Source organism: Dermacentor silvarum, chromosome 9, assembly GCF_013339745.2.
Source record: "Dermacentor silvarum isolate Dsil-2018 chromosome 9, BIME_Dsil_1.4, whole genome shotgun sequence".
In the NCBI taxonomy this organism is placed as follows: domain Eukaryota; kingdom Metazoa; phylum Arthropoda; class Arachnida; order Ixodida; family Ixodidae; genus Dermacentor; species Dermacentor silvarum.
The window spans coordinates 2,868,255-2,895,335 of record NC_051162.1 but is presented as its reverse complement, the minus strand read 5'-3'; the positions used below and the strand labels follow the sequence as shown (position 1 = coordinate 2,895,335).

General features: G+C 50.4%; 1 protein-coding gene across 1 annotated transcript in view; it reads left to right on the top strand.

Annotated features, from left to right (window-relative positions):
• LOC119465107 (probable cytochrome P450 12a4, mitochondrial) overlaps positions 1-27,081 on the top strand; it is a 221,421-nt gene that overhangs the window by 149,239 nt on the left and 45,101 nt on the right. The window contains exons 4-5 of the mRNA XM_037725911.2: positions 20,396-20,568; positions 24,789-24,867. Of these exons, the coding sequence (XP_037581839.2) occupies positions 20,396-20,568; positions 24,789-24,867 (252 nt within the window). The remainder of the gene's footprint in view (positions 1-20,395; positions 20,569-24,788; positions 24,868-27,081) is intronic.

Below are 27,081 nucleotides of genomic sequence, written 5' to 3'. Positions count from 1 at the left end.
TCTTCTTCGGTATCCATTCGGTAACTCTAATGGTCCACCGGTTATCGATCCGTATACGCATTACATGGCCTGCCCAGCTCCATTTTATTGCGATAGTAATTATATGGACACTTCAAGCGGATTTCTGCCGTCGCCGTGAGGTTCCGTATAAAGTCCAAGGGAGATAAAATCTTCGCCGCGCGCCGTATGTGCGAGTGAAAGAGCACGTGGGACGTGCGCCTTTACGGAGAGCGAACGCACAGCGGAGATCAAACGTGACTTCTGTCGCGCGAACGGCCGTGGGGGTATGGTAGGGAGGGAGGGGGGGGGGCGTCTTTTGCACTGCCAACAAATGCGTTCTTGTACTTTGCGCCTGTGCCGGCAGTCGGTGTTGTCGCGCGCACCGTATCTTGAAAGCGATCTGCACACGGCTCTGACCTTTGTATGCGCTGTGCCTTACGCCGCTTAGTTTCCATTTAAGCGATAGACGACGCGAAACTGCGCTCGCTGCGGCGGCCGCGCGTCCCCACGCCCGCGTTTTGACAGTGGGTGTCTGCGGTCATCGAGTCTATTCATGTTTGCTTGTGCGCGCTGACACCACGCTTGTTAATTCAGTTAGTAAGCGAATGTGTCAAGTTTATGCAGCCGATAAAACTGCTATCCCTTCTCCTTATAGCTCTCTACTAATTTGATATCGCAATTGATGGTTCACCTTTCGGGCGAAACTGCAACATTTTTTCTCTTATGTGAACTAGTATATCGGCTAGCCCAGTTTGCTCTCTGATCCACACCGCTCTCTTCCTGTCTCTTAACGTTAGGCCTAACATTTTTTGTTCCATCGCTCTTTTTTATGGTCCTTAACTTGTTCTCGAACTTCGTTGTTAACCTCCAAGTTTCTGCCCCACATGTTAGCACCGGTAGAATGCAATGATTGTACACTTTTCTTTTCAACGACAGTGGTAAGCTCCTATAGTCAGGATTTGGTAATGCCTGCCGTATGCACTCCAACCCAATTATATTGACTATATTGAGCGTCTTCGGCATGATCATCGAAGAGCAAGGACACCGGCGTCTTATTTTCGCCCGGTGTGATAACCAAGTAGTGTGTTTGCTGCGCTAAGTCCGGCCCATCGTCATGGAAAAAGCGCATGAGCCACAGCGTTGATAGCCGCGGCACACAGCGCGGCATCATCAGGATCCTCACGTCAGGATCCTGGAAGATGTGCTTAAACGAGCGTCCGTCCCATAGCGAGTCCGAAGGGCAACTGCTGATAACAGCGCGATCTCTACGTCACGAGACAAAGGGGCACTACAATTGGTGGGACGCGCCGCTGCCGCGTATCGCGACACTTGTGATAAAGGCATCGGCGCTGGCGAGGGGTATAACAATGGGCCATCCTTCACCCGTTTTGAAGATAGCGCCAACCTTTCCCTTTCCCTCAAGAACCACTTATCATCATCATCATCTGCGCTAAGGCACACCTGGCGGCAAACCGCCACGCACATGGAGCCAAAGCACCACGCAAGGCCAAAACAAATGCTGCTGATGATAGTTCTTTTTCTACACGCGGACACGATCCTGGAGAACTTAGCCCTTAACAGCTTCGCTGTAATTCGCTGTAAAAATTAAAGCCCCTCCCCTACCGGAAACACGGGTGCATGCGAAGCTTGTCCGACCTTAGGGGTGGACAAGCACGTTGGTTAGCTTTTTCTGCATTTGAAACGTTCACGGGTCCGCTGCCGCTGCCGTTCCTTCAACGCAGCCTGCTCTTCGGCAGAACGAACCAAACGCGGCCTCCCCATGTGACTGCCGGGCCTGAACTGGCGGGAAACGGTGGGCGCGAGGCGAGCGAACACGCGATCACACCCTTTCTCTCCTCTGGAGGGAGGGAACGCCGAGCGTTTGGGACGCCTGTGATTGGCTGGGGGTAAGGCGTGTTCGCACGGGCCAGTTGCGGGCGCCACGTCTACTTCTTCATGCGTATAATACACGCTTTAGAAGGCGCAACCGACAGTTGCTGAATCGGTTATCGTGATGGTCTCGCAATCGTGAGGTCGGTGGTTGGATTCCCCAGCCCTACGAGCAATTTTTATTTTGGCATGGCTTGGGTTTCCGTTCGCCAACACCGACGCCGACACGAGTGAGGCAATACAAGCTTCGCTTTAAAAAAAATGTCACAGTTTCGCCCTAAGGGCGAAGCGATGAATGCGATAGCAACACAGCAATGTCATACGAAGTAAGGTGAGCGGCTTTGGTAGCAATATAAATTGTAGTAAACATGAGCTGATTAAGTAAGCAGGTGTGCTGCGGCGCAAGTAGACCGACATGAAGAGAGACTCGATGACCACGAGAAGGCGCGTGTGAAACGGTGGTGTTGATGAGAAGCGCTTCCCGTGGGCAGCGCGTGCGAAGGGACACACCTGTAGCACTGCCGACCCGGGCAGCATTGCATGTGTAGCGTGCGTTGGAAAATGTGGCCCGACTATTACTAACTGATTGAACAAGCGTGGTGCAGACAACGACCGTCAAAACGCTGGCAGCGAGCGGATATATACGCCGCAGCAGCGGGCGAAGGTACGTGCGGTCTATCGCTTCAACGGAAACTGAGCGGCGAATGCGCATAAAGGACAGAGCCGTGTGGAGATAAGACACGGTGCGGTCGAACGAACGACGAGCGCGGTTGTTGGCAGCGTAGAAGTGCGCCCCCTCCCCCCCCCCGCTCCTTCCGGCGCTGGCTTCCCGCTTCCTTGCTTGCGCGTGGGAGAGATAAGAGACTGTGCGGACGAGCGACGAGCGCGGTTGTTGGCAGAGAAGTTCCCCCCCCCCCTGCTCCCTCCGGCGCTGGCTTTCCGCTTCCTTGCTTGCGCGTGGGAGATTGAGTGCGTTCGCTCTCCGTGATAGCGCGCGTCCCCGCACGCTGCCTCTGGGGCATACGGCGCGCGGCGAAGATTTTATCTATACGGAACCTCACGGCGACGGCGACGACGACGCCGACGGCAGAAATCCGGTTCAAGTGTCCATATAATTGCTATCGCAATAAAATCATCGACTCGATGCACTAAGGTCTGAAGGTAGTGCAGAAAAGGTGTTAAGTTGATGTCAGTGGGAAAAGTACGGCTTCATACGAAACACGTGCGTAACCTCGGGCAATGCCGTTGGCGTTTGGAGCAGTGAGGACTGTCGCGAACAACTTCATAATTCACATCACTGATGCGGCACAGAACTGTGTACGTTGCGAAGTATCTCCGCAGGAGCTTCTGAGATAGCCCCCACCGACGAGTAGGAGTCCAGACCCACCCCTCGTCGCAAACGTTGCACGTGACGGGTCTGTGGTTGTACTGTCTGGTATTGTAGTCATGTTGTTGGATTCGCAAACGCGCAAGCTGTCCGGCTTCCCCTGCGCGTTGCGTAAACTCCTCGGCACCAATCTCATCATCACCGCACTCGTGCGGTGGCATCGCGTCCAACATTGTAAGTTCCCGGCCGTAAACGAGGCTGGCAGGTGTCACCCGCGCTCTCTTGACGAGCTGTGTTTTACGCATGTGTAACCGAAGTTAAAATCTCAACCCAGTTCTTGTGGTAGATGTCGATGTACATGCTCATCATGTCAGCCACAGTCTTATTCAAACGTTCTGTCAGTCCATTGGGTGTGATAAGCTGTTGTCTTTCGATGATTGGTACCACTCAGTCACAAAACGGCATCCAGAAGCGTGGCCGTGAACGCCGTACCTCTATCTGTTATGACATCTGCGGGCGCGCCATGCCTAAGGAAGACGGCTTCAGAGAAAAAATCGTGGTGTTTCGGCTTCTGTTCCCCGTTGGAGAACAACTGTTTAGGCGTATCGAGTGAGACAATCTGTGGCAACGATTATCCATCTATTGCCGGCAGTAGGCATTGCAAATTTACCTGAAAGGTCTATGCCAATTTCTGTGAACGGCGCTTCCGGTATCTGAACAGGATACAGCAGTCAAGCCGGCTTGACGGGTAGAGCTTTGCGGTGCTGCCAATCCAGGCATGTCTCACGACTGGCGCGAGTCTCGGCCAGTAGTACTTTAGCCTAATTCTTGACAGTGTGCAGGTGTAGCCCAAGTGACTAGCGGTCGGCTCGTTGTGACAGGCATGTAGGACTTCGTGCCGAAGAGATGCGTGAATGACGAGTAGATAGCTGCTGCAATTAGGTGAAAAGTTCTTTTTATAGAGAACGTCGTGGCGCAAGCAAAACGAAGGCAGCCCTCTGGCGAATAACCTCGGCACGCTGCTTTTTCTTCCCTCTAAGTAATCAATAAGAGGGACCAGTTGAAGGGAAATCTTGGAACCCCAGCTGCACGATAGTGGCAAGCTCGATAAACATGATCTGCTACGCCGCAATGAAAGCATGGTGGCCGGCGGTCAGGGATGCGCCCCAAATCGGCTTTCCGAAGCGGGTTTGTCAACTCCTCAGGTGCGGAGTTGACAAACCACAGGCAACTCCGAAGGTGCGAAGTTGCCTACGACATTCTTTTGTCCTGTGGCACAATCTATATCAGTCGAACGGGAACGCGTGCGAATGATAGATTTAGAGAGCACGCCTTAAATATTAGAAAGAAGGAACGAACACATTTGTCGGATCATATGAACTCTTGCGTATGTGAGGCATCCTTCCGGAGAGGAAAAGATTCTTGGTAAAAGCCACAGTAAGCAGGCCCATACTGGAAGCATATCACATAAAACACAAAAAGGAAGATTGCGTCAATGAACCTTCTTTAAGTCTGTATACAAAAGAATTTGGATTCTTCAATGCGCATATCAATTAGTCTGGCATTTCTTATACATATGTTTTTATCTTGTATGTTTTCCATAAACGCTCCTGCGCATGTATCTTTCTCACAATTATTTCATGACGAGGTTGTGGAATAAACAGTTGAATGTAGTGCCTGTCAAGTGTTAGACATTCCTTCTGTGCCGTGTCTTTTTTGCGCCTTAAACAAGTATGCACCAATTATGCCAAAAGAAAGTTCTTCTAAACATGTACCCTTGTCTAACCCCGTATGATGTGCGACTACTTCACTGGTCATTCACCTCCCCAGAGTAGAATGACTCCTCAATTTTTATTGATATGGCAATTATAAGGACACTTCAGGCGTATTTCTGCCGTCGCCTGGAGGTTCCGTATAAAGTCCAAGGGCGATAAAATCGTCGCCGCGCGTCGTATGCTGTATGTACGAGGGAAAGCGTGCTAGGGTGAGCCGGCGATCGCGGCTCTATCTCGCGCACACAAGGGAGGAAAGCGCGCCGTCTTCCATTCGCGCGCAACGCTCCGGAGGAAGGGCCGGGAGGGAGGCGTTCTACTCCGCACGGCCCGAGCGCGCGCCCGCCCGCCGGGCCGCAAGGCTCCGGAAAATTCCGGGGGGAAGGCAGGGCGGGCGGCTGCGTTCTACGCCGCGGGCACCCGCCTGGGCGGCTGTATCTTGAAAGCCATCACCGGCGGGGACAAAGTCCGCCCTGCGCCGTGTTCTCACGGCTTTGTTCGCGTTGATGCGAGCGGCAGCACGAAGAACAATTCGCTCGCTGCTGGGGCTGCGCTTTCTCATTCCAGCGTTTTGACAGCGAGTGTCCGCGGTCATCGAGTGAGATGCGCTCACGTTTGCTTGTGTGCACGTGACACCATGCTATTTAATGTAGTAAGTGTGCCTATTTATACAAGTTTATACGGCCGATAAAACTACTATGCTTACTTCGTATAGGTGCCCACTATTTTGCTATCGCAATAGTTGCTCCGCCTTTCGGGTGAAACTGCGACTTTTTTTGTCAATGAGCATTTGTGTGCAAGCCTCATGCGGCTGCATTCCGAAGCCATCGTCAGAAAACGCCAGTACAAGTTGCGGTTTGTTTGGACCATGTGACATCGCCAGAGAGCTGTCCGAGTAACCATTCCATCAGTGTGCATGGGATCAAGTGAGCATCCCGCCTCGTTCCGCTCTCATTTCTGTCGGCACGAAAAACACTGGCACACGTAGAATGCGCGGTCGAGGGCGACCAACATCTTCTGCTGGACCGTGACATATGCGTCGCAAGAGGAATCGCTCGACAGCATGGAGGGAAAGCGAAAGTAAGGCTGACAAACTTCAACCAGATTTACAAACACCTCAGCAAGGGCACGACAGTCGTATACATAGCGGAAATTCTGGAAACCAGCAATGCGTTCGTCCTATCGGATTCTGCAGCATCTGCCTTGACGACCAACGTTCCCGAACCAGCCTTTGACATTACTCCGACTCTCCCCATGAGTAAGCAGCAACAGCTCAAAAGTCTTATCCGACGATACAAAGACAACTTCTTGATGTCAACGAGAATTAGACAAACACCAGTTGCTAAGCATCGCACAATAACCGAAGCGAGTGCGCTAGGCTACTCCCCTACCGAGTTTCCACGCGGGAACGAGACGCCATAAAACAACAAGTCGATGACATTCTACGCGACAAAATCATCCAGCCGTCGAAAAGCCCGTGGCTGTCTCCTGTTGTTTATGTGAAGTAAAAGGACAGAACCTTGTGATTCTGTGCGGATTAAAGCCGGCTGAACAAGATCACTAAGGACGTATACCCTCCCACGGATAGACGACGCAGTGGACCGGCTCTGCATCGCTAAGTATTTCTCATCAATGTATCTCCAGACCAGCTACTGGCAGACAGAAGTCGACGAGAGGGATCGCGAGAAGACCGCCAATCATCACCCCGCACAGCCTCTTCGAGTTCAAGGCCATGCCATTCGGACTGTGCTCGGCACCTGCAACGTTCCAGAGCGTCACGGACACAGTATTAGAAGCCCTGAAGTGGCAGACCTGTCTCGCCTGCGTCGATTACGTCGTCGTCATCGCAGGGTATTTCGACGATCACCTTAGGTGGCTCGGGACAGTACTAGAGGCCATAATATCGTCAGGGCTTACTCTGAAGCGGGAGAAGTGTCACTTCGCTTACGGCGAGATTCTGCTCCTGGCCCAAGCCATCAGCGAATCTGGAGTCCGTTCTGATTGGCATAAGACACATTCCATCGCTGACTTTCCACAGCCCCCGCCGACAAAAAGGAAGTGCACAGATTTCTTGGCCCCTGTGCCTAATAGGCACCGGGCGGCCGTTGTAAGGCGCCAGCGGCGCGCCGGCGATATGCTGGCGAACAGCGCCGCGAACGGCACCTGTCAGAGCACTGGCATGTGAAGCAGACGACGGGACGATCGCGCTCGGTGCTTCCAGTGATTTGGCACTGCGGGTTTTAAGGGCTGACGCACCGGAAAACGCATTTTCGTGTGTCTGTCTTTGAGAAAGGTCGTCACTTGTACGAGGCAGATCACATTCGTGGCATCAGGTAATACATAAAGCAGAAAACGAGCGCGAATTGCGTTGCAAATCCACTACGCGAACGGAGCTCACCGCGGCAAGATAACACGTGGAACTCCAGCAGTTATATTCCAGATGTTATTTTGCTGTGCGCGTTAACATTCTCGCGTATTTAATTATGTAAATAGGCGAAGAACACAAAAATTATGGAGAGAAAAAAAAAGTAGACATACGTCTTCCTTATTCTGTTTCTTGAGCTACTTCGCCGATCGGACATGTGTCAGTCGCTCTCTGTCCGTTGTAGTTCTTTTATCTTTGCAATGCTTCCCCATTCTTAATTTCTTATAAACTAGCCCACTCTTCAGTTACTGCCCATTTTATATAGCTTAGCGCGACGGGAGCCGTCGGTGGCGGCGAGTGTGAACACGCCACTGCGTTGGCGTTCGCCGTCGATGCACAGCACAGTCGTGTGCCGGACGCAACCATAGTTGGGAATTGCTACGAAGGAAAAGGTACATTAAAAGAAAGATTGATACACTGATAAGACGGCAAAATAACTACAACTTCGGTGCCCAAGCTCCGGAGCCGTTACACTGCGGAGGCGAAGACAGGCAAGTGGTACACGAAGCTCTTGCGTATGAATGGCTCTTTTATTAACGTTAGAACAACTAGACCATACCAAATCAGCGTCCGAAATGTACAGTGCCCAGCGATTGAAGCGCTGGCAGCGCGCGGCTGCCGCCGTTTCTTTTTTTTTCCTTTTTTTTCGCGCCACAGGTGAGCGCCGTGGGACCATGCAAATGCAGTCATAATGCGTTACTAAGGTTCTGGCTTTCACTCTACACCACAATGCATCAGTTTGGCGTTCCCAGCGCTTACAGTCAGTGCAAAAAGCGCTGGCGACCATGCGATTCGAGTATCGCGTTATTGCTGAGCACTGTATGCGCTGTTGCCTACAAACCGCACATATACAGACTTTCCGCCTGAAAAACGCGATGCCGCGATGAACAACGATTGAATTTAATGGCCTAACCAGTTTCAGTCATGTTTCAGTAACTGTTGGCGCACCCAAAAACGCAACATGTTTGATCAGACTTGGTTTCAAGGCAGCGCCTGCTGCGCGCGGCCCGGCCGCCACATGCCATATATTCGCGGCGCAGCCGCATGAAGGCGCCACCGGTCCAAATTCATCCAGCGCCCGGTGCCTATACAAGCGCTTCGTCAAATATTTTACTCTGATAGCAATTATACGGACACTCCAAGCGCATTACCGTTGTCGTCGTCACCTTGATGTCCCGTATATAGTCCAAATACGATAGATCGTCGCCGCGCCCCGTACGCTGTATGCGCGAATGAAAGCTTGCGAGGGTCAGCCCACGATCGCGGCTCAACGTCGCACGCGAGAGGAACGAAGGCGGGGCGGAAGCGTGCCGTCTCCTGTGGCGCGCGAGGCACGGGGATGGGGGGAGGCGTGGAAAGAAGCCTTCTATCCGTGGGAGCCTGGTGGTCCGGCGTCTCCTACTTACGGCGCGGCAGCGCGGGCCTCGTATCTTGAACGCGATTTGCGACGTGGGCGAAGTGCGCGGCCGCGCCTTCAAAGCGATCTGGGAAGCGGACAAAGTGCAACTGGAGCCGGTAGCTTCGTATGCGCTGTGATTTCGGCGTTTAGTACACGTTGGAGTGAGAGACAGCCTGAAGGTCAATTCGCTCGCTGCTGCTACCGCGCTTCCTCACTCCAGAGCTTTGACAGCGAGTGTCTGTGGTCGTCAATTGAGATGTGTTCATGTTTGCCTGTGCGCTCTGACACCTTGATTGTTAAAGTAGTTAGTGAGGGAATATTTCCCAGTTTATACGGCCGATAAAACTAGTATACTTAGTTTGTTTAGTTGTCGGCGAATTTGCTATCGCAATCCATGCTTTGCCTTTCGGGCGAAACTGCCACTTTTTTTTTCTTAACTACGGGTACTTATGTTCTTCGCTTTCGGGTTTGTTTGCAGCATCGGGACGATGCTCTTTAAGAGGGGGGGGGGGGCATTGAGCAATGTACGTGTTTATATTTGCCCGGCGACTGTTTTATTGCGATAGCAATTATATGGACACTTCAACCGGATTTCTGCCGTCGGCGTCGCCGCCGCCGTGAGGTTCCCTATAGATAAAATCTTCGCCGCGCGCCGTATGCCAGAGCGGAAGCGTGCGGGGACGCGCGCTATCACGGAGAGCGAACGCACTCAATCTCCCACGCGCAAGCAAGGAAGCGGGAAGCCAGCGCCGGAGGGAGAGGGGGGGGGGCGCACTTCTACTCTGCCAACAACCGCGCTCGTCTCGCCCGCATGGTCACTTATCTCCCCACGGCTCTGCCCTTTATGCGCCGTGCATTCGCCGCTCAGTTTCCGTTGAAGCGATAGACCGCACGTACCTTCGCCGCTGCGGCGTATATATGCGCTTGGTGCCACCGTTTTGACAGTCGTTGTCTGCAGTCATTCAGTGTGATCTATTCACGTTTGTTTGTGCGCGCTCACACCACGCTTGTTCATTCAGTTAGTAATAGCCGGGCCACATTTTCCAACGCACGCTACACATGCAATGCTGCCCGGATCGGCAGTGCAGAGCTACAGGTGTGTCCCTTCGCACGCGTTGCCCACGGGAAGCGCTTCTCATCAACACCACCGTTTCACACGCGCCTTCTCGTGGTCTTCGAGTCTCTCTTCATGTCGGTCTACTTACGCCGCAGCCACCTGCTTACTTAATCAGCTCATGTTTACTACAATTCATATTGCTACCAAAGCCGCTCACCTTACTTCGTATGACATTGCTGTGTTGCTATCGCATTCATTGCTTCGCCCTTAGGGCGAAACTGTGACATTTTTTTGACAGTCTCACCATGTTTGCAACCCATTAAAATTGGCTCCCCCATGTGGTACCACACTTATCTTCAACGAACGCAACAGATCTGCACATATCTCTATGTGCCCGTGAGGTATGCCGTTCCTTCAGTTGTTTCATTATGGTCGTTATCATAGTGCACCGGATAATTGAAAGCAGCCGTTTATAATATACAAGCTGCTTAGTTGAGCGGTCATACATTTGGGAACGGCAGTACATTTATGTATGAAATACAGGATAAGCGTAACATGTTTTTCTCGGAAATCAGACTCGAGAATAATTTACAACTATTTTGTTTACGCCCCTAGAAAAAAGCCGAACAACGCAGCCACATGCTTTTCTCGCTCTTTTTTAATTTAAATAAATTCTTGGGTCTACGTGGCAAAACCACGATATGATTATCAGGTTTAGTTTTCACCACCTGGGCTTCTTTAACGCGCACCTAAATAGAAGTTCACGAGTGTGTTTTCATTTCGCTCCCGTCGAATTCCGCGACTTGGATTGAGCCCGCGAGTTCCATGGAGTTTAGCAGCCCAACGCCGCATCCACTATATAGCCACTAATTAGGCTACCGCACCAGCTTTCTTTTTTTCCTTCTCTTTTTTCGTTTTTTAAGTATTGGCAGGGAAAAAAAGTTGTCGCGTTTCACCTTAAAGGTGAAGCATCAATTGCGATAGCAAATTTGTAGAGGGCTATACGGAGTAATGATAGTAGCTTTATCAGCTGTACAAACTTGGACATGCAGCAGCACCGGCAACACGCAGAACTATTGTCGACGCCGTCGGCGTTTTGCCCGCGTTCGCACAAAATTCGTGCGGCGTTGGTGACTGTTGCCGGAGCCTCTCATATAAATAGGCACTTGGTGCCGCAGCTCAACGTCGCCTCCCTTCCCTCCCCTCCCCCCCCCCCCCAACTGCCTTTCGCGTGTCGGAAGAAGGCGCGTTTGTTCTACATATATGGTGATTGTAGAGGAGGAAACAGACGCCTACTTCTGCAGCCCTTAAGGGAGCACGACGCAGAACGCGCGTTTGTTTTCCGCCGTGCGTTCACTCCCCGTGAAAGGGCGCGTCCCACGCGCCCTTTCACTCGCACATACAGCGTTCGGCGCGCGGCGACGATTTCATCTCCATTGACGTCATACGGAACCTCACGGCGACGGCGACGCCGACGGCAGAAATCTGCTTTGGAGTGTCCATATAATTGCTATCGCAATAAAATTTCCACGTACGGCTTATACGGCCAAAGATGAGCATATAGAATGACTAACTAAAACTGTTTTCGGCGCTCGAGGTCCTACGGCAATAAATGACCCCGTACCAATTACTCCGCATTCTGTTACGCGAAGAAGGCGGAAACTTGAATGGAATGTTGCGCTGCAGTTTACTCTTGTTTTATTGCGATAGCAATTATATGGACACTTCAACCGGATTTCTGCCGTCGGCGTCGCCGTCGCCGTGAGGATCCCTATAGATAAAATCTTCGCCGCGCGCCGTATGCCAGAGCGGAAGCGTGCGGGGACGCGCGCTATCACGGAGAGCGAACGCACTCAATCTCCCACGCGCAAGCAAGGAAGCGGGAAGCCAGCGCCGGAGGGAGCGGGGGGGGGGGGCGCACTTCTACTCTGCCAACAACCGCGCTCGTCGCTCGCTCGCACCGTCGCTTATCTCCACATGGCTCTGACCTTTATGCGCCGTGCATTCGCCGCTCAGTTTCCGTTGAAGCGATAGACCGCACGTACCTTCGCCCGTTGCTGCGGCGTATGCGCTTGCTGCCAGCGTTTTGACAGTCGTTGTCTGCAGTCATTCAGTGTGATCTATTCATGTTTGTTTGTGCGCGCTCACAGCACGCTTGTTCAATCAGTTAGTAATAGTCGGGCCATATTTCCCACGCACGCTACACATACAATGCTGCCCGGGTCGGCAGTGCAGCGCTACAGGTGTGTCCCTTCGCACACGCTGCCCACGGGAAGCGCTTCTCATCAACACCACCGTTTCACACGCGCCTTCTCGTGGCCATCGAGTCTCTCTTCATGTCGGTCTACTTACGCCGCAGCACACCTGCTTACTTAATCAGCTCATGTTTACTACAATTCATATTGCTACCAAAGCCGCTCACCTTACTTCGTATGACATTGCTGTGTTGCTATCGCATTCATTGCTTCGCCCTTAGGGCGAAACTGTGCCATTTTTTCACCGGCTCACAAATGAATGTCTGAACATATCTGACAAGGGCTTGACGGGCAGAAAAGCGACACCGCTGAGTTAAGCCAGATGAACTTCATTATCAGCGAAGCTGTTTAAGCTAGCCGTAAAAAGTATGGTGTTTCCCAGGAAGTCAGCCGCGCCGTAGCCATAGCAACCAGCGACACCGCAGCTTGTAGAACACCTGGCGCAACCTACCGCCTCTGTAATGCGCATGCGCTGACACCGAGCAGCGGCTATGTAAACCGGTACGCGGCGGCGCTTGATAAGATGCAACCATGGGACGTATAAATAAAAAATGTCATAGTTTCGCCCTAAGGGCGAAGCGATGAATGCGATAGCAACACAGCAATGTCATACGAAGTAAGGTGAGCGGCTTTGGTAGCAATATGAATTGTAGTAAACATGAGCTGATTAAGTAAGCAGGTGTGCTGCGGCGTAAGTAGACCGACATGAAGAGAGACTCGATGACCACGAGAAGGCGCGTGTGAAACGGTGGTGTTGATGAGAAGCGCTTCGCGTGGGCAGCGCGTGCGAAGGGACACACCTGTAGCGCTGCACTGCCGACCCGGGCAGCATTGCATGTGTAGCGTGCGTTGGAAAATGTGGCCCGACTATTACTAACTGATTGAAGAAGCGTGGTGTGAGCGCGCACAAACAAACATGAATAGATCACACTGAATGACTGCAGACAACGACCGTCAAAACGCTGGCAGCGAGCGGATATATACGCCGCAGGAGCGGGCGAAGGTACGTGCGGTCTATCGCTTCAACGGAAACTGAGCGGCAAATGCGCATAAAGGTCAGAGCCGTGTGGAGATAAGAGACGGTGCGGTCGAACGAACGACGAGCGCGGTTGTTGGCAGCGTAGAAGTGCCCCCCCCCCCCCCCCGCTCCTTCCGGCGCTGGCTTCCCGCTTCCTTGCTTGCGCGTGGGAGAGATAAGAGACTGTGCGGACGAGCGACGAGCGCGGTTGTTGGCAGAGAAGTGCCGGCGCTGGCTTTCCGCTTCCTTGCTTGCGCGTGGGAGATTGAGTGCGTTCGCTCTCCGTGATAGCGCGCGTCCCCGCACGCTGCCTCTGGGGCATACGGCGCGCGGCGAAGATTTTATCTATACGGAACCTCACGGCGACGCCGACGGCAGAAATCCGGTTGAAGTGTCCATATAATTGCTATCGCAATAAAATAGCACGTACTCCCGAAGAAGAAACGGTGATTCGAGAAGCGAGGCTTGCCGCAGTACGAGAGCGGCAACGACATCGACGAGCAGATCCAGAATACGCAGCCAGGGAAAGGGAAAGGAAAGGGAAAGGGAACGCCATCAAATCGGCCAGCTTCGCTGTGTCTTAAGCCTTGCGCGGCCGAGTGCAAGCTTTCGAATTTTTTCTTCGACCATCATACACACTGTTGCAATCATTTTATGAGACCGTAGGTCGCAGTTTCGTCCTTAAAGGGATACGGACACAAAATTTGAAAATTTTACGGAAATGCTGAAAATGAATCCTCAGTGTGTGAATATACCGAAAAGAAGTAGCCGCTTAGCTCATTTTTGAGCCGATGGCTTTATTTTTGGCGTTTTTGTGAGCGCGCGCCTCGCCGCCCGACCCGTGGGAGTTGGAAGGCTGACGTCACGACACCCTCGTCGGATAGCCAGCCGGCCGGCCCCGTTCATTCGAAGCGCGCCGACGCCGCCATCGCGAGCATGGATTCGAGTTCTGGTGCGTCTACCAGCGATGACTACACGTCTGAAGACGTGGACCTTTCCAACTTCGCAAGAAGTATTACCGCTTACGGTTACGAGCCTTCCCCGTCAAGCGACGAAGAAGAGTAGGCGGCCGTGGAAGTGCCGGTCAGGTGTTCGCGAGCCTTCCCCGTCAAGCGACGAAGAAAAGTAGGTGGCCGTGGAAGTGCCGGTCAGGTTTTCGCGAACCATAGGGCGAAGATTTTGCGCTCCACTAGACACTTATGGAAGAATTATTGGCCATTTCCTGGTGTAAATTTTCGACAGTGGCGTAAGCGTGTTGCTGCCGAAGATTTACACCAGCAGCGAAGTAGGATACACTTGGTTACTGCAATATTAGCTGTTTTTGTCTGTTTGAGCTCTGCACCACCACGCGGCAGCACTATACAGGCCGCTCACATTTACGGTTCCACGCGAACGCCCGAACGCCCGTGTTTACCCGATTACCGGACAAGCTAAAGCTCTCTAATAGGCAGGTATCCAAAGTTTACACACCTTGTCGTCTCTGGGAAACGTGTCCGACGGCGTGTCACGACCGACGATGCTGTTATAACAGCAATGTCTGAGAATTTCCTTCCGCCGCGACGAATGCGTCAATACCGAGCGACGACCGCGGGAAGGCTCATGTAAGACACACCACCTGCGTGGAACACCGAAGGGGATAATGTTTCGGACGGACCACGTGCGAAGATCGCCGAAAGGGGTTAAACAAACGCTGCAAGGGAGCGACGCCCACGGAAACACTACGACGGCTGTGGCCCACCTTCGCCGCGCGCGCGCGTGCGGTTGGGTGTTATGACATCAAATTTCAGCTTCTGCCGGCGGCCGCTTGGAGGCAAGGAGCAACAGAAAATCGCAAAAAAAGGATGTTTCTCGTTGGTTTTTTCAAGGCAGCTTGCTGTATTCGTGATTTTCAACAGTTCAACCTTTGTTCCAACGCAAAAAAAAGCGCCCGCCAACTTTTGTGTCCGTATCCCTTTAAAGGAATGATGTTCATCGGGCTAGTTGGTTGCTAGATTCTTCGTTCGCATGGTGGGTCGGTGTCTTCTCTTTGTGCTCTCATTAATTTTGCGGCAGCGAAATTTTTAAAGCAAGATTTTGTTCTAAGATGACGCACTGTATAATGTATTGCTATATGCATATTGCGTGTTTCTTGTGGACGATGCGCGCGGGCGCCCCGACGAAGAAGACGAGCTGCTCCTTGCTGTCGAGCTGTCGGCTGAACTGGCCAGCGCTGTAGTTACCTTTTGTAAATATACATTGCAAATTGTCGCCAGCGCATAATCCTTCGTTCGCGTAACATTTCTGGTGGAGAGTGGCGTTCCCCGTCCTCGCCACGGAGCTCCGCAGCGACTACACCGTCCAGATTTCCACCATGGCTCCGGGTGACGACACCTCGTCTGCTTCTACTCCTGCGACTGCAACAACAACGTACGTCACGGCTGCCACTACCCGCGATCCTGGCATATTCTCCGGCCATGCTAATGTCGACGTTGATGACTGACTGGGCATATATGAGCATGTTAGCCAAAACAACCGCTGGGACCCTACCACAATGCTACCGAATGTGCTCTTCTATTTGGGCGGAACACCTCGTGTCTGGTTCTGGACACACGAGGACGAGATCTCTAGCTGGGATGCTTTCAAGGAGGAGCTCCGCGATCTCTTTGGAAATTCTACTGGTTGGCAGCTGGCTGCAAGAAAAGAGCTTGCTACCCGAGTACAGTCTTTCTCTGAATCGTATTTCTCGTACATACAAGACGTGCTCGCTCTTTGCCGGAAAGTCGACGAGAACATGGTCGAGGTTGACAAAGTAGGCCCCGTTCTCAAAAGGATCGCGGACGACGCGTTCAACTTGTTGATCTTCAACAATGTGTCCACCATCGACGTCATTGTCAAGGAATGCCGCCGCTTTGAGCTCGCCAAGAGCCGCCGCGTCATTCCACACTTCTTCCGTCTCCCTAACACGGCTGCGACGTCATCCTGTGTCGATCTTACTGCTTCACCCCCCTTCAATGAGAACGTCACACGTATTATTCGCCGCGAGCTCGAGGCTGCAAGTCCTGCCCCGTTCCATCCACGGCCACTTGACCCCACCATTGTCCAACCAGCCCCAGGGATCTCCCTCATTCAGGCAGTTGTGCGGCAAGAATTTGCCAACCTCGGTTTTCCTCCTTCCTGCTGTGTCTCTCGACCAGACGCCAGACCGAATATATTCAGACCCTGGATATTAGGCTATGCTGGTTTTAGTTTCCTAACTGGAATAATCTACCCTTGAGCGGGCGTCCCCGTCACTTGTGCGACTACAGCGCGCACCCAAGACGGATGAGCGCTGTGCGCAGCTGGCCACTGCAACTTGCTAGGAAAGCCAGGTTGTCGACTATACTGACGGTTACTTTCCGAGGTAAAGTATTTCTACGCTATTCTTGAGATAAATTTCCTTCTATGGCAAGGTTACATCTACCAGCATTTAAATAAAGTAAACGTCGACAAATGGCTCAACCTTTACGAACGGATCAGCGCCAATCTACAGGTAGGACCCTGCCCTTATGCTCTCCAACGTGCTTTTTTACCTCGATGGCCCACCGCGGGTGTGGTTCGAGACGCATGAGGCGGATATTACAAGCTGGGACTCTTTCAAAGAGAAGATCCGCGATCTTTACGGTGACAGCACTGGACACGGTTGCTTGCTGCGCGGAATGAACTTGCGACTCGTGCCCTCCGAGTCATACGTCTCTCACATTCAGGAGGGTATCGCTCTTTGCCGCCAGGTCGACGAGCACATGCCTGAGTCCGAGAGGGTTTCTCATCTGCTCAAAGCTATCGCCGACGATGCTTTTAACCTGCTCGTGTATACCAACGTGGATACCGTCGACACAATCATCAAAGAGTGCCGGCGGTTTGAACACGCCAAGAGCCGCCGTATAACCCAGAGATTCACCCGGCTGCCCAATACGGCTACAACTTCATCGTGTGATGCCGTTTGCCTGCCGCCCACCTGTGACCACGTTACGCGCAATCTTCGTCACGAAATTGATTCTGCCTGCCCTGCACCTATTTAACCACCCGTGTTTACATCCCACGCCAGTGACCCATCGCAGCCATCAGTGTCCCTAATTCAAGTTGTAGACAGGCAGGAGTTTGCCAATCTCGGCCTTCCATCGGCGTGCCCACTGACTCGTCCTGACGCTTAGCCTTATTCATCTGGACCCGCTCGACGATCCTACACCTCTGCTGTCTCCTTCCGCAATCCGGCGGAATGGAGAACGCCCGACGATCAGCCCATCTGCTTATCCTGTCATCAGGCCGGGCACATTGCTCGTTACTGCCGTCACCGTTGGACGTACGCATCTCGCCAGACCTCCGTGCACCCTACTCCTTCTAGACGTTCAGCTGCTGCTTCCCCTACTTACTACTCGTCGTCCTGCCGCGAGCCTCTTCCCTCTGACGCCACTGCTCCTGTTCGCCGATTTTCCCGCTCCCCGTCGCAGTAACACTGCCAATCCCGCTCTGCGCAGCCTCGCCGCTTTTTCTTGCCATCCTTCTCTGGACGCTCGCTGCCGGAAAACTAGATAGTGCATCTTATGGAGGTGAAGCTGCAATGCCATGGTCCCCTGCAAATTCTCCGCTGACTCTGTTCCTGTGACCGCCCTCATCGACACTGGTGTACACTAGTGTATTATGAGCGCCCCTTTACGCCACCGCCGGCAGAAGATTATGACGCCGTCTACGACACAGACAATACGTGTAGCCGATGGTGATGCTGTTCAAGTGATCCGAATGTGCACCGCCCGTGTCAGCATTGCCGGTCGTCACACTGTTGTCCTTTTTGCCGTCCTTGCTCACTGCCCCCATGATCTTATCCTTGGCCTTGACTTATTTTCGGCACATTCGGCGTTAATTGATTGTTCTTCCGTAACACTCTGCCTCGATCTTCCTCTTGTATCAGATGCCTGTGAAACGCCCATCAGCCGCTTAAGCCCCACCGCTTTTGTTCGCCTACCACCTCAAGCCATCACGTACGTGTGTTTGTCATTGACCGCACCCGTTCCTGACGGCGAATATATCGTCACTCCGATTACTGACGTACGCCTGACATGCAATGTTAGTAAGCCACATACCATCGCCCCATTAGCTGATAACGGTGTGTTCCTCCCACTACTAAACTTTGGTCTGACCCCCCAAGTGTTGCCCCACAAGATGTCGCTTGCCCACCTCACCGCTATAACAGACCATGACGTCAAGGTTGTCGCCATAAGTGCTCCTGAAAAAGCTGAAGTTCCCGGTCACCAAGTTCTGACAACAGCATTTTTCGCAACATGATTGAATCAGACCTTTCGCCTGACCAGGCCGACGCTCTCTGCCGGGTTTTGGCCTCATACAGCAACGTTTTCGACATTCGTGATCGACCCCTGGGCCAGACTAAGATTGTCACCCACCGAATCATCACTGGCGACTCTTTGCCCACTCATCGTCGACCTTACCGTGTGTCCGCATCAGAGCGCGACGTGATTCAAAAACAAGTGGCTAAAATGCTTGCGAAGGACATCACCCAACCATCGTCTAGTCCTTGGTCCTCCCCCGCCGTATTAGTAAAAAAGAAAGACGGCTACTGGCGTTTCTGCATTGATTATCGGCACCTCAACAAAATCACTAAGAAGGAAGTGTACCCTCATCCACGTATTGGCGACGCTCTTGACTGTCTCCATGGTGCCACCTTCTTTCCATCCCTGGACCTTCGATCTGCCTACTGGCAAATCGCTGTAGACGACCTGGATCGTTAAAAGACCGCCTTCGTGACCCTTGACGGCCTTTACCAATTCAAGGTCATGCCTTTCGGTCTCTGCAACGCACCAGCCACCTTTGAGAGAATGATGGACGCACTGCTTCAAGGATTTAAATGGTCGACGTGTTTATGCTACCGGGAAGACGTGATAATTTCTCCCCCACTTTGGCAACACACTTTGAGCGGCTTTCGCCCATTCTAGCAATTTTCCGACTAGCTGGCCTCCAGCTAAATTCCTCGAAGTGCCACTTCGCTCTTCGTCAAGTTACTGTGCTCGGCCACCTCGTTGTCGCTTCCCGTATCCGACCAGACCCAGCCAAGGTACGCGCTGTCACGAACTTCCCCGTTCCACGGTCTGTCCATAACGTTCGTAGTTTTGTGGGGTTGTGTTCCTACTTACGCCGTTTCGTGAAAAATTTTGCGGCGCTCGCACGTCCACTCACTGACCTTCTCAAGCAAGACGGCCCGTTTTGTTGGGGTCCTCTACAAGCTGCCGCCTTCTCTGAGCTCATCACCGCCCTAACGACTCCACCTATTCTTGCCCATTTTGACGCTTCTGCTCCCACAGAAGTGCGCAAAGACGCTAGTCCAAAGCCAACGAGGCATTGATCGTGTTATTGCGTACGCAAGTCGTCTCCTTTCGAAATCTGAACGCAATTATTCGATTACGGAACGGGAATGTTTTGCCCTTGTCTGAGCGGCTTCGAAATTCCGTCCTTACTTGTATGGCCACCCTTCCCGTGTTGTCACTGATCATCACGCTCTCTGTTGGCTTTCCTCACTGAAGGACCCCACTGGACGACTTGGTCGTTGGGCGCTGCGCCTTCAGGAGTACTCTTACTCAGTTACCTACAAGTCTGGCCGCCTCGATCTGGACGCGGACTGCTTGTCCCGCTACCCTGTCGACCAACCAGATGGATCTAAAATCGAATTCAGCCCCTGCGTTATGTCCGTGTCTCAATTTCTCCATATTGGTTACGAACAACGCCGTGATGCTTCATTGCGATCGCTCATTGACCGGCTGAAATCCGCACCTAACGACGCCTCACTGCGCATGTTCGCCCTCGTGAATGGCACACTTTACCGTCGTAACGTCCAGTGCGATTGCCTTGAGCTGCTTCTCGGTGTGCCTAAACATCTACGTTCAACGGTCCTGCATGAGCTTCACGGCGAACAAACTTCTGGTCACCTTGGCATACCCCGCACCTCCACCACAAAGACGTTACGTAAAACGACAAAATGCGGGCTATTTACACTGTATTTACACCACCCAGACACAGTTGCCAAGGTGGTGGACAGTCACGAGCACCCGACAGAACCGTCTTGTTTGTCGTCTGCCGCAGGCAAAATGTCTCTTTCGTAGTATTATGTCCCTTTGTTCGTCCGTCTTTCTGTATGTGTCTTGCCATGCAGCACTTGCATGGTGTCTATAGCAAACACTTTTTGATTAGGCAACATGAAAAGAAGCGGTTCATTTTTCGTTTATTTCAGACAGGAGCTGCGGCTACATTCGCTCTCTACCATCTGGCTACAAATCCTGAGGTCCAAGCAAAAGTGCGAGACGAGATCATGTCATTGCCGTCTGATCAGCACCCAGAAGGAACGCAATCAAGCAGTGATAATGCTTTACCGTATATGAAAGCTTGCATAAAAGAAACCCTCCGGTAAGTATCTCACAGCTCGCTTAGATAATGTATATTTTAATTAGAGCTCACGCTTCAAGTAGAAATGTGTCAAAAGGGGTAAAACAGCCTTCCAGAAGTTTGAGCTATTTAGAGTCTCACTGACACGTAAATATATGTACTTCTTATATCCCCATGCCATATAATTACACATATCGAGTGCTAGCCGCATCCCGTGAGCAAAAATTGGAGAACGCTTAAGCTTCGGCTTTAAATGTGGAACGTGATAGCGCTATCGGGACCCGTTCGCGTCGCATTTTTCTTTATGAGTAGGCTTCACTGCAACCCCTAACGTGGGAAAGTCAGCTTACAAAGACCAAGCTTACACCGATCCCCTTAAAGTCGGCTTCGCTTTTAAACACAAATGCTTTGCTGGGAAGACATGCTGGGAAGACGCTCGCCATTGGACCGTGGGTCAACGCAATCATATGGTTCCCACAAATGCATGCTCTGCAAGCGGTCCAAAGGCGAGCGTCATAAGCACTGGTCTGTGCACCCACGCTTGCAGAACATGCATTTATGAGAAGCATATGATTGCGTCCTACCAACGATCCTAACAGAACTTGCAATGGCCGAGAGTAAGTGCAAATGAGAGCGAGAGAGAGAGACATTTAATGAAAGAGAGATAGAAAGAAAGAGAAACACAGATAGAGAGAAAGAGAGAGACAGAAAGAAATGAAAAATGAAATGATGCAAATGAAAAAAAAACGCGTTAGAAAGGGTGTCAAAGAGACGCTATGCGTTTAAAACAAGCCGACTGAAGTTGCGGCTCTGTAGCCTGCTTTAAGCCAACAGTAATAAAATGTCCCAACAGATGGTGCGAGAGCAGGGTGAACGCAGGAAACTTGAATTCAGCAAAACCTCCAGCGCATCCATCATGGGAGGAGTGAGATGAGAGGAGAAGAGCGTGAGGGGTGGGAGGGGGGAGAAGATAAGGTGTTACCTATCAGGGCGGCAGAAGAATATCGTCTTTCGACGTCATTTGCAGCGGAGCAAGCAGATATGCGACCAATTTTTTTATTAATTGTTTGCTGTTGCCCCGAGGCGCGTGCGTGTTCAAAATTTGGAGGACGTTTTAACATTACAATATCCCTGAATGCATGTCAGGCTTTCCGGCAGCTGCAGCTTTCTTTTTTTTTTCACCTTCGCCTCTGCGCGCCGCTACCGGTTTACCCTGATGATGATGATGATGATGATGATGATGATGATGTATTGGCATCCCCTTTGAAACGGGGCGGCGACAAATAGTCACCTATCCTGCTTGATTTAATCAGGTATACTATACATATTCTTTATCTAGCATTTTTGTATACCTCTCATTATTTTTTTTCAAAAATTTACCTTGTACCGCTGCCTATGATTTTAAGAGATCAGGTCGTATCCATCTTTACCCTGCTTTTCTTCCACCAGTACTCTAATCGTCTCTTGCTGATCTCTACGGCTGATCTGTTTATGTTTCCTTCCACTTTAAACCCAAGCGCTTCTGGGAGTTGCACGTTACCTACGGTTCTCGCTGGGTGGATACCGTCGCATTCCATTAGGATGTGCTGAGTGGTCTCTGGATCTTTACTGCAGCATACACATGTCTCATCTAGTTCCGAATATTTGTTCCGATATGTTTTCGTCCTTAGGCAACCGGCTCGAGCCTCAAATAGCAAGGCACTGCCCTTTGTGTTATCGTACAGATTTTCCCTTCTAATTTCTTTCTTCTCATTCTTGTAAATCTCCATTGTCCTTTTCGTTTCCATTCTTTGCATCCAATATATTCACGGTCTCTATTTCTCTCACTTTCTTTCTGATGACCCCTGGTTGTCTATTTACAGTTTCGATTATCCTGCACTTGGTTGCCAACTTCCTTGACCTCTTCCTCCATTCTGTGTCCACGCTTTTCATGTAGAGATACTTGTGCACTTTAGCCGCCCATTTATTTTCATCCATGTTCCTGAGCCTTTCTTCAAAACTAATTTTGCTTTGTGCTTCTCTGACTTCAAAAGAGGCCCAACCCATGTCACCATGCACTGCCTCATTTGTGGTATTACCGTGTGCTCCCAAAGCCAACCGGCCTACTGATCTTTGGTTAACTTCCAAACCCGCCAATATATCCGATTTTAAGCATATAATGGCATTTGCGAATGTTAGCGCTGGCACCATTACTCCTTTCCAGATTCCACGCACCACCTCATACTTATTGTGGCCCCACAGTGCTCGGTGTTTCATTATTGCTGCATTCCGCTTCCCCTTTATTTCCACATTATCTTGGTGGTTGCTTGAGTAATTCTTTCCTTCGTTTATGTGTACGCCGAGGTATTTATATTGCTTCACTATGGGTATTACTTACTGTTGAATTGACACCACGAAGTTACTCGTGTGTTCATTAAAGATCATAATCCCTGATTTCTCTGTGCTAAACTTAAGGCCTAGATTTGTCGCTGCGTTCCCACAGATATTCACAAGTATCTGTAAATCTTTTTTATTGTCCGCTAGTAGCACAATGTCGTCTGCGTACATCAGTCCAGGGACCTTCTGTTGCACCATTTGTCCATTACGAATGTAGGATAAATCAAAACCTTATTCGCTGTTTTCCAGTCGTCTTTCTATGCCCTTGACGTAAAGCGTGAACAACAATGGTGACAGAGGGCAACCTTGCTTCAATCCTTGGTGAATTCCCACCATTTCATTTCCTTTTCGGCCTTCCCATGCCACTTGTACTTGGCTGTCTCGATATATCTCCCTCAGCAGCTCCACGAAATCGTCATCTATGCCTTCTTATTGAAGAATATCCCACAACAATTCCCTGTCTACGTTGTCATAAGCTCCTTTAATATCTAGGAGCTTATGACCCTGCCGTGGAGGCGAGCGCCACCTGGATGGGGCTTTCGCAAGTAACCTACCCGAGTGCGCCCCTATTATGGTAGAAATGCTGGTCAAGGAGTGTGTGTTTATGTTTCCTCGTAACCTAATTATGTTTCTTCGTACATTCAAATTATAAACCGATGCTATAATGTCTGTAGGCTGTAGTTAAGCCGTGCATTACGATTTTTCTGACAGATTTTACTTTGAGAAGTTCAATTTTTGTTCACTAACGCCTTGCGCCACGTGGAGGGCCTGTATGGTCGGGGTAGTTTCGGAGTGAATTTCTCCGCCACAGATGCCGATGCCTACGCCGACGCCGGATTTTCTGTGACACGGCGCCCTTAACGTTATCGCGTTAAAATGTTCTTCCCAAAGCGTATTTATTACACCAAGTACAAAATTTTGTCTGCAGTTGGAATCCCATCAGAACATATTTAAAATTAAGTTCATAGGTATTGCGCTCCAAAACGAAGATATGATTAAGAGGCACAGTGCGACTGCGGACCACCTAGGGCACTTGGAGGTTCAGCCAAAGCACGGTAAACGATTGTTTTTTAAATGCGCAAATATTTCCATGCCTACCCAACCAGGAAAAACGTCCGTCCGTCGGTCCAGACGAACACCTTCAAGATAGGGCTCGCCACAGCCTGTCATTTAAACTTGGTGCTGCCTCTCGCTTCATCACGAACGAAGCGGCGAAAACACCGCGCGCACGAAGCTATCAGCGCTCGCCGCACTGCTTCCCCATCGCTTTCCAGACCCGCGCGGCTGCGCCATGCGCAGCGGCGCACGGTTGATAAAGAACGTGATCAGCGCACCTGGTGCCGCCATCCGCAGCACTGTACTGGTCGGATCAAGTTTCATAACATTGATAATAACACCGGGCTAGTGTCAGTGTGCGTGGAGGTGAGCAAGTGGCACAATGCTTCCGCATCTTTAGACAACTCCCGGAGGAGCTTCTGTGTTTCCTCACCCACTGGATTGCCGCGGTCCGGATCAAACCCATGACCTCGGGCTCAGCAACGCGACGCTATAAGCCGGAGCTACCACGGCAGGTTTGATTAGAACACGCACCGTCAACTTCGGGCATAACAATTGCGTATTCTAGAATGCATTCTAAACTTTGGTGCTCCATCACCGTATCCAATTATTATGTACAATTCAGTGTTGCTAACATAATATCTTCCCTCGCGTTCCGCACAGTATAGCTGATGGAATAAAGTCCTTCTAATGGCAACTATAGTAGTGCCAGTTAGTGGTGGAGCGGAAAGTTACCGGACTATGGAACAGCGTTGCGGCGCGCAATGTGTGGCGATGTATACAGTGCTGCTATATCTACTTCTTTTCAGGCTTCATCCCATCATCCCTGGCGTCAATCTGAAAGTAAAGCGTCAAGTCATCATGTCTGGGTACTGCATACCAGCTAATGTGAGTTTCCACTTAAGTTCTTACCTTGTGCTGTGGCTACTTAGCGCACATTAGATAACAGTTCCATCCTATACACGATGTCATTCAGGGACGACGGATATTTCTTCAAGCTCTAAATAGAGGTGCATGCATCAGCCCTTTATACGCAATGCCTCACGACACAAAGTGTACCAGACAGCTGGAACAATGCCAACATTATATTATTCCATAAGAAGAGAGACCTAAATAAAGAACTGAAGAATTATAGAGCAATTACCTTGCTATCAGTATTGTATAATATATTCACCAAGATAATTCCCAATAGAATCAGGGAAACACTTGACTTAAGTCAACCAGAACAGGCTCGCTTCAAGAAGGGATATTGTACGATGGATCACATCCATGTCATCAATCAGGTAATCAAGAAATCTGCGGAGTACAATCAACCTCGCTATATGGTTTTCATAAATTATGAGAAGGCATTTGGTTCAGTAGAGATACCCGCAGTCAAGAAGCAATTGCGTAATCGATGAGTACAAGAGGCATACGTGAATATCTTGGCAAATATCTCTATCTTGGCAAATATAAATATCTTGGTAAATACCACAGCTACCTTGGTTCTCCACAAGAAAAGTAGAAAGCTGTCTATCAAGAAAGGGGTCAGGCAAGGAGACAGAATCTCTCCAATACTATTCACTACATGCTTAGAAGTATCCAAGCTTTTAGACTCGGAAGGCTTAGGAGTGAGGATCAACTGCGAATACCCCAGGAAGATGAGGAATCTTCGCAACCTCCGGTTTGCAGATGACATTGTCCTATTCAGCAACAATGGGGATGAAATACAACAAATTATTGACGACCTTACCCCAAAAATGTAAGAGTGGGGTTGAAGATTATTCTGCAGAAGACAAAGGTAATGTTCAATTGCCTGGCAAGGGAACAGGAATACAGGATCGCCAGTCAGCCTCTAGAGTCTGTAAAGGAGCACATTTATGTAGGCCAATTACACACAGGGGACATTGATGATGAGAAGGAAACTTACAGAAGAATAAAATTGGGTTGGAGTGCATATGATAGGCATCGCCAAATCCTGACTGGGAGCTTACCACTGTCGTTTAAAGGAAAAGTTTAGAATCAGCATTCTACCGGTGCTAACATATAGGACAGAGACTAGGTGGTTAACAAAGAAGCTCTAGAACAAGTTAAAAACCGTAGAAAGAGAGATCGAACGAAACATGTTAGGCCTAACGTTAAAAGACAGGAAGAGAGCGGTGTGGATCAGAGAGCAAACGGGGTTAGCCGATATTCTAATTGACATTAAGAAAAAGAAATGCAGTAGGGCTGGCCATGTAACGTGTGTAGGACGGATTACCGGTGGACCATTAAAGTTCCAGAATCGATAACAAGAGAAGCGAAGCGCAGTCGAGGACGGCAGCAAACAAGGTGGCGTGATGAAGTTAGGAAATTTGCAGGTGCAAATTGAAATCAGCTAGCACAAGACAGGGGTCATTGGAGATCGCAGGGAGAAGCCTTCGTCTTGCAGTGGACATAAATATAGGCTGATGAAGACGATGATGATAAGTGAACGTTCTTAAAAAACCATTTGTGGTCTACTGTATCTGTATCTGGTCAACGCAGTTTAAATAGATAACAAAATTTTATGCGCAATCCTGATTTCACTTTACTCTTGAGTACTCGATGAATCGGCCTTACATAACTTCAAGTAAGCTGGACATTAGTGCACTGTGTTTTTCGTGTTAGCGACTGATTGTAGTTACGCCGGCGAAATAGCCAAACCCATAAATGTAACAAGCATAGAAGCTGACTTGTGCGCCTTAATTTATCAAATTAGAAATGCTGTTATATAGGCTAAAGAGCGCAGATGTGTTCTTCAGTTTCACAGTTAAAAGGGCAGGGTGCGGGAGGGTGTAAGTGATATAATAATAATAATAATAATAATAATAATAATAATAATAATAATAATAATAATAATAATAATAATAATAATAATAATAATACCTTTATTCATGAAAACAAGTGATACAAGGTGCCAAGGCATTACGAAAAAAGTTGCTACAACAAACAACTACGCGACGCAACCAAGAGCTTAAACAGCGGAGCTGGTGATCGACCTAGCTTCTTCCAGGTTTTACTAGGCTTGGCTAAGTTTTGCTAGGAAATGCTAAGCGCTGCTAGGCACGGTATTTCGAATCGGCTCGCCGCCGACGCGCAGGC